This window comes from Pinus tabuliformis, chromosome J (assembly GCF_031772625.1).
Source record: "Pinus tabuliformis cultivar Carrire ecotype Pingquan chromosome J, CPIR1, whole genome shotgun sequence".
Lineage (NCBI taxonomy): Eukaryota > Viridiplantae > Streptophyta > Pinopsida > Pinales > Pinaceae > Pinus > Pinus tabuliformis.
In genome coordinates this window covers 328,114,406-328,123,163 of record NC_142295.1, presented here as the reverse complement: position 1 = coordinate 328,123,163, position 8,758 = coordinate 328,114,406, and the positions used below count along the sequence as shown (strand labels likewise).

The 8,758-nt window shown below is 33.9% G+C and overlaps 1 protein-coding gene across 1 annotated transcript; it reads left to right on the top strand.

The window, feature by feature from the left end:
• Positions 1 to 1,460: 1,460 nt before the first annotated feature.
• Positions 1,461 to 7,274, top strand: LOC149227086 (putative protein phosphatase 2C 44). Its single transcript, XM_089380399.1, has 4 exons — positions 1,461 to 1,494; positions 3,049 to 3,272; positions 6,682 to 6,955; positions 7,123 to 7,274. Exons 1-4 carry the CDS (start codon positions 1,461 to 1,463, stop codon positions 7,272 to 7,274), a joined length of 684 nt encoding a protein of 227 aa, XP_089236525.1.
• Positions 7,275 to 8,758: the final 1,484 nt, after the last annotated feature.

Sequence of the window (8,758 nt, the reverse complement as noted above, 5' to 3'; positions counted from 1 at the left end):
GCTATGGCCTAGAAGATTACAACGACTCCTCAAGTCCTTAACAGCCCCCCAAATCTTGAGTCCTCGACACCCCTCACCCCCCAAATCTTGAAGAACTGGGGAGTTGGGAACCCTGCTCCTTCACAGCGAAGCTTTGCAATTGATTTGATTTGTGAAAAGATTCCTTAACTAGCATTTGCACTTGATGTTGTAAAGGAAACACCATAAGGCATAGAGTGTGGAAGAATAGCGACATGCGAATGGACATTGTTGAAAGCAAGGGTGGATGATAATGAGTTATAATTGAAATTGTTAGTTATGTGTTTGTTGAATATGGATATTTTGTAAATAATAGTGTGTAGAAGAATAGTGACATTTGAATGGACATTGTTGAAAGCAAGCATGGATGATATTGAGTTACACTTGAAACTATTAGTTATGTGTGTTTTGAATAGGGATATTTTGTAAGTAATAGTAGTTTGTGGAAGAATAACAACATGTGAATGGACATTCTTGAAAGCATGGATGGATGACAATGAGTTATAGTTAATGTCAGGTAGAGGTTATCCATTATCCATGTAGTAGTTGTTGTTTATGTGAACGTGTTTTTGTACATTATGTTAAGGTTTTTCAAATGGGCATCTTTGAAATTTTGGAAAAGAAATTGAAGTGTTTGGCAAGTTTTGGCCTACTACTCATAAACATCAATCCGAAAAAGGGGTATCTGTTGTAGTATTTGTAAATGAGTAAACATTTAAAATTTGGTTTTATATGAAAAAAAGATTTAGTATGCATAATGAAACATTAAATCAAAACAATAATAATAAAACAATTTTGCATACCGTCATCTACAGATATTGTAAAGCAACTCTAGCCACATTTTGAATATTGCTACAGGGGCTTAGGCTGTAAAGACTCCACATTCAAAACAAAATGGAAAGGTAGGATGAGAAACATATTGGATCATAAAGCAATAGAGAGTATAGTGGAAGCATGGAATCCTTATAATTATCGTTGGTCCTCCTTAAGCCTTACTAGGATTGGTGCCTTTTGGTGGCTTAGGCAAGAAGAGTGATTTTCTAGGTATCATTTTCATTTTGTTGCTCCTATGGGGCTTCTTAGATTCAGAATTTGAAGGGACCAACATCGTAATAGTGTTGTTTGGTGGCTTGGGCCTGTAACACATGAACTGGTACTTAGCCCCAAACAACTCGAGAGTGTACAAATTTCCGAGGACAAAGGATAAAAAGGAGTTACTATTAAAATTTAAAATTCCCGCTTAACAAACTCTACCTGGGATTTCTTGAAAATTTTAATTTACCAGCCTCTGCATTTCATCAAAAGATAAGAGCCTTACTGTAAAATAAGGATTGAAACTGAAAAGTAATGAGCTGTTATCATTTTTTTCTATTCCACCAGTCACAAAACATTAAACATGTATGTACCAGTTCACTCTACATGATTCATGATTTATTGCAGAAATGGTAAAAAAATCAATGCTTATTTCTTCTGATCTCAACAGAACTTTGCATTTTGAAATCTATTAAAATAGTAACAATAGTACAAAATTATATCTTATTTTTGAGTGATCAGGAACTTTACAGCCCTAAAAGTTTTATTATGAGTAAAAGCTTATAATTTCATTGTCTTCTAACAGTTTTGTGTGAACGAACTCTAAATTTCTTGCACCATTCTGACTTGAAGTAAATGCACAGGTGGTATATTGTAGGGAGACAGAGTCAACCTGCAATTGTTTTGGAGAAACCTATAGAGCTTGTCAATCAGTAATCCTTCAAAAGGCCTAGCGCTCTTATTAGTCTTCAATGTGATTTTTCCTAGAAGATACACAAACCCTGTATTCTTTGCCAATTCAATCTACTACAATTCCTCATCTAAGAGTAGTTACTTTCTTCCACTGTATTTCTGCTTGCATAACTTCTGTCATGTGAGGAGGAATGAGTTCCTCTAAGCTTGAGATAGTCTTTTATGCTTTCAAAAACCTGGCTGATAAATTCAGAGCCTTCAATGTTTGGGGCATCTTTGTAACCATATTGGGCTACACATTTATATACACCTTTTGGCTCTAGTTTTCCAACCATAAATCTCTCCGACAAAAGTATTGTCTTGACTGGAACCATTCTTATGGTGACAATGATAAGAACTTCATGCAGAGACCCCACATTCTTTACATAATGCTCAATAATCGGTGGTAAGTCAGAAATAAGGTCACTGCAAAAGAAATGAATTCCTGATACAAGTGAATTAATCCCAACAATCAATCCATTCAAACCTTCTATGCTGAGTTTTCTCTGTGCTAAATATTTATACTTTTTCTACCTTCCTTATTTCCAAGAGAACATTATGGTCAGAAAAATTGTTGCAATGACGAAGGGACACCAACCACCCTGTGGCACCTTATTCAATACAGATGATAGATAAACTCCTTCAAAGATAGCAAAAAATAGAGTGAAGGGTAGTATAAGAAAAACATGCATGTTCCAAACCACAAGCATGACCAAAATTGTTGCAATTAGGAAGGGACACCAACCTCCCTGTGGCACCTTTTTCAATATAGATGATAGATAAACGCCTTCAAAGATAGCAAAAAATAGAGTGAAGGGTAGTATAAGAAAAACATGCATGTTCCAACCACAAGCATGACCAAGGCTACTACGCACGTTGTAATGAACATGACCCCAACCACTGCAACCTCTGCACCACCAAACACCTAAAATTATCCTTGGAAACTCAAAAGAATCGATAAAAACTACCAAATTCGGTTGTCAGATATAAATTCGTATATTCTTACCATATGCATTACCAAATTGTGTTCCATCCCGGAATCCTACGACAATTGCAAGGCAGATAACCATGAGAACATAGTTAACTTTAGGTGAATAGATCTAACCCTCGTAGTTTTGTGAGGTATGAACAATATTCACTCGAGGGAAGCAACTAAGAGCCATGGACTGTCTTATGATTGAGAATGTTGCCGTAATCAATGCTTGACTGGCTACAATGGCTGCTAAAGTGGCAACAATACGGCAGTTGGCTTCACTCCATCCTCATCTGATACAAGAAAAGGACGTTGCAAGTTACCAAACAATAAAGTAATTCATGGATTTCATTTAGTGAAGGGTAAAACAAGGCATGATATGGAGGACTACCATGTCGCAGAGTATAGGCATGTAGAAGATCATGATTTGGGGCTTTTTGCTATCTTTGACGGACATTTGGGACATGGCGTCCCATGTTACTTGCAATCAAATCTTTTTGACAACATTTTAAATGAGGTAGGTATGAAGTGCTCGTGCCTTGGATGGTCATCTCAAATTTTCTTGGACTTTTTGCAAGATTTTGTATTGCATTTCAACCTTTCTTGTAAATTTTTGAATTGATCAACTTTATTCAATTTTGTTAATGATGATGTTTTAATACATTTTTTTAAAGGGTTTTATTAAAACTAGTGTAGATTCATCAAATTTGGGTTCATCAAGTACTGAGAGAGATCAAATTTCTTGAGGTGTAAATTTTTATTATTATTTGATCTCTCTTGGTATTTGAGAGATCCGGGTTTAAGATGGATCTATGCTATTTTATTTATTTTTTAGATATTGCCATATATATATGTAACAACATCTATGTAATACTGGGCTGTAGAGCACCTTGTTACTGTCGTGAAATTCCCAAGAAAATACTATATTTTTCTTTTGGTAAACTGACCTTCCAATTCATGAAGTAAAACTTATGATGAGTGTGCCTTTCGTCCCTAAATGTGTAAAATTTTTACAGCTAAGAATAACTGCAAGTAATATTGAGAATTTATAAAATTTAAATTTCTCCAAAAAAAAATGATATTAGTTTATTTAATAATATTACTAATTTAAAAATTTTAAATATTGTGTGGGGTTCAAAGATTTTAGGGTCTATTTTATTTATGGTGGTTGTGAAGGGTTGTTTTGCAAAAGACATTAATAATACATATATTTAGGTCAATAATTCTAAGCATTCACAATCCATGAAGCCAATTAAAGAGTTTGAAATGTATTTAAAAGCTAGGGGAAAATTAAAATACAAAAGTCAATAGTTAAAACCATTTCTAACCCATCACAATAGAAATTGGAATTTTACTTTGAATCAACTTTTTGTGAGTAATTTATAAACCATGGATATAATATTTTCCAAATACAAATTCCCTAGAACCTCTTGAAAGAGACTTTTAAATATCAATTTTCTTCATAAAATTTGAAAAAATTCAGTCATAAATGGTGCGAAAAAAGGTCTTGCCTACTACCACTACATATGGTTAATTCTAATTTTTTAACAGTGAATTACAAAAACACTATTAACAAAACTGCATGCAATGTTCATTATTGAAATGTATGGCATGGGCTAATTATACACCAACAATTTCAAACATTTACTCTCTATACCAAATAAAATAAAAATCAAATTTGTTAAAAAAAACTAATAAAAAATTAAAATAACAAAATTTATTTTATTACACAATTTTGATGGTACTCAATCCACTATTATTATTATGTATATAGATCTGGGTAAAATTGGATCCTGCTTCCGATATTAAATATGGGTCAAATTGGATCCTGCTTCCGATATTAAAGATGTAATGTAGAATAAGCCTAGAACCCAATGGCTATTGAGGCCATTGTACCTCAAAAAATTACACCGTACAAAACAATTATTCAAGTGACACCTTCCATTAATTCCATTTCAGCAAACAGCAATCTCAGTTGTATACCATGAACCATGTCGTCAAAATTTTGAGGTTCAGGGTAAATAACCGAGATTGCTTTTGCTGAAACGGAATTGATGGGAGGTGTCGCTCGAATAGTTGTTTTGTACAATTTAATTTCTTGATGTACATTTGGATTACGTGGTTCATGGTATGTAACTGAGATTGTCGTTGCTCAGATGGAATTGATAGCAAATGTCTCTTGAATACTTGTATTGTACAGTGTAATTTCTCAATGTACATTGGCCTCAAATATAGAAAAGAAAGTATAGACACTAAGTGCTCACCTAGATGAGGATCTAAATTGGTGAGAGTTAGTCCTGGCTATTTAGTATTGTTTTTATATTACAGTACCATTTCCTATTAACAGACGACAGAAGATAAGATAAGACTAGTTTTATTAATGGCAGTGGGTGACCAAAAGAGAGGTCGACGGGGCTCAAAAGTACACCAGTTACAACATACTGTGGAAGTGCCCATTACTTGTCATTAGGTATAGATGTAAAAAGTATAGGAGGGAGAAGAAGCATCCACATCTGTATCAATCACTCTGTAGCTACTGATGCGCTGCTTGATAATGTCACCTAGGGAGTGCCTGGGTAGTACCAATCTATAGTCTACATATTTAAATTAGTGCTGGAAAGGGGTTTAGCAAATTTCAGTCCTTTCATTAGTTGAGTAGGGTTTGATTCCCAACTTAAATCGTAATCTAGAATGAGATTCTTGATTTTTCCCACAATGAAACTCTCTAAATTAGCTAATTTGTAAGTCTATTTCAATTGTTACCAACCTATATCCTTTCTGAGCTAGATGATAGGTATCACGCCTCGTTACCAAATGCATATATTTTTTATTATCTTATTTTTGAGCCCTGGGGTTGGCTTGATTGGCCTTGGAGTTAGACATTGAACTTCTCAGAAATGGGATGTCACAAGTTCAACTCTTACAATTCCTTTGGGGTTATGCACTGTAATCAATGTTGATGGTCTACCTGGTTTACCATCTATGAATCATGGGGAATACTTGTAATCAATGCTGATGGTCTACCTGGTTTACCATCTATGAATCATGGGGAATACTTGTAATCAAAATTCAACATCTATTTAAATTTTATAGTTGATTGTATTGTGACATGTATTGTTTTGCAATCGCTAGTCAATCAAAAATTAAAATTATACATTAAATTGGAGCAGGTTCAAAGTTTCTTTCCATTTTCCAAATTGCATATGTTTATCTCAATTTCCTAACTTGATTGTAACTTGTGAAACAATTTCGTTTTCTCCTCTATTGGTTCTATTATGGTGTTTCTACTTGCATTTGACTTCATGGGTTAATTTCCTGTGTTTTATCTTTGGCATATGATATATATTGTTAATTGTAACAATGATCTGCATCAATGAACAAGATTTTTCTAGTTGTGATATATTGCCATGTCCATTTCTCAAACCTCAAAGGCGAAGATTCTCCAACATTTTACTTCTCACATATAATGAATTTCTTGTTTTTCCCCATCATATTTCTAGTTGAATATGTTTCATGCGTAAATCCACTATTTTTCAAATAGCTTAAACTGTTCATATATTTCCTATACTTATATGTTCATTTGTCTCTTGCACCTATCCAAAGAAAAAACGTCCAATAGTAGCATTACGTCATGGCATAAAGCAATAGTGCTTCCTTATTTCAAAAATTGCGTTTGTGACAAATCGTTATCATTTTTGATAATTTCCTTCATTTATATAAATATGATGGTTCTCAAATGACTCTTTAGAAAAAAAAATTGTATATTAGATGAGATTTCTGACTCTGATGCACATCCAGTAAAATGCTTTTACAGCTGATCTGCCATTCGTTGTATTGGTTGTCACTTGCTATTTTCAAAGTTTCGTATGGTGTAAAATGCTAATTAAGTATTTTAATGTTGACAAGTATCTCTGATAATAATGGAGCCAAAGTTCTGGACAAACCCAGAAAGTGCCATCAAGAATGCATGTAACCGGACTGATGGGAAAATTTTAGCAAAGGCAGCTGATTTAGGGCCCGATGGCTCCACAGCAATCACTGCTATTTTAGTTGATGGGAAAAAACTCTTTGTAGCAAATACAGGGGATTCGAGGGCTGTTATATGTAAAAACGGCATTGCTATTGAGCTGACTGTTGATCATGAGCCAAGTATAGAACGACAAAACATCGAGAAGGGTGGATTTGTGACACTCCTGCCAGGTACCACTACAAATGCTGTGCAGAGATTAATTTTAATGAGAACATACTTAAATAATTTTTTGATTTGTAACTTTATAATTCTATCTTAATGGTCTAGCTCAAGAGTAACATTTGAATGGTCACAGGAGAAACTGTATACTTAATGGCGTTTTTTTTTTATATATTAGGAGATGTACCTCGAGTTCATTTAAGTTCAGAACCAGATGTGAGAGACACGACCATAGATGCAACCACAAAATTTCTCATTTTGGCTAGTGATGGATTGTGGAAGGCAAGGCATTTTTTCCAATCATTTACTTATTTGCATAGTTACTGTTAGATGCATATTTTTTTTCGCAAACTCATCTCATGGGAGAAAGCATCTAGGAAATTTTTTTGATTACTGTATTGTCATTAATTTTACTCGAATACTTCATCTGAATACCAGAGAGGTTCCTTTTTGAAGTTCTTAAAGAAAGATGCCCCAAGTAACTGCATTGCAAAGAGAGGATTTCCTTTCCCTAGGTGCCAGATCCGAGGAGCATTTATCTGCCCAGTCCTTGGAATTGCACGTAGTGTCACCCCTTAACTTATGGTATAGGAATGCAGAAAACTGTAGCGAGAATGGAGGTAAGGTGGTTGGCTTAGCATTCCGTCGACCTCACCAGTTGAATCAAAGATGCATTATATTATTACAAATTAGCAATGTATACATGGGCAAGAATTCTCTTCTAATCAAATAGAATGCTAAAACATACAGTATGTGGAAGCAGAATGATAAGTCAAGCAAATTGATAAAATGTGTGTATTGAACCTCATAGCTATCCCCTTTCTCCAAGACCTTCACAAAACAAATTTGCAATTTGCCTATTTCAGACATAATCAGCCTTTGAATGCGTAATGATTCCTGCTGTGTTGGCAATGCTTCCAAATCAGAATCAAATACTTGCAGACAGAACTTTTATTTTCAACTTTGCCATACTGCTGCAAATGTTTGGTAATCCTCTGTATCTCTTCCAACGTTGGTGAATGAATGCCGCTTTTGTGAATAGATTCAAGTACAGTTTTTTGTTCCAGCATTGGCTTCCATCGATGAGTGGAGCCTCTCGTTGTATTTTTCCCTACAGAGATGGATAGATGAATTAATATAAGAAAAAGAGATGGATCAACAAAATTCAAAAACACAGGCAGATCCATAAATCTAGCACTCTAAAAAAACAATAAATACCTGATAGTTTTCTGGTCATTGTTGGGTTATTGTAGCCTTCATATTATTCACTAGCAATTGTCCCAAAAGGTACAAAGAGAGGCCGATAGGATTATTAAATTGGAATTGTTGAATTTTTCTAGAAGAGATGTTGCGCTGGCTAAAGGCTTTCTAATTGTTTTTTATTATAGTAAAATTATATTGATAATTCATTGGTTTTACTTTCAAAAGCTTGAAGGAATTTGAAGAGCAGGTATAGAATTGCTTTGTGGGATTTGATCCCAAAATCATTGATTTGTAAATACATACAAAATGAAATGTTAATTGGTTGAAACCCTGCACAAATGTTTGATATAAGCAAATAAGCCAAAAAAGTTGAAAGGCTTAATTGGTTTGTGGAAAACCTTGTTTTCTTGGACTGGATCATTGTGAAATTACTTTTCTTTAGATGTTTTGTTTATATCTATGTTACAAGGAACACCTTGAATGTCTTATTTCATTTTAGAGTAAGATAATAAAAAATATATATTATTATTACTAACTCTCATATGAACGTGGCTTAAAAATAATAATAATAATTCATAAATTCAAGAATATTTTAATATTTCAAAACATTA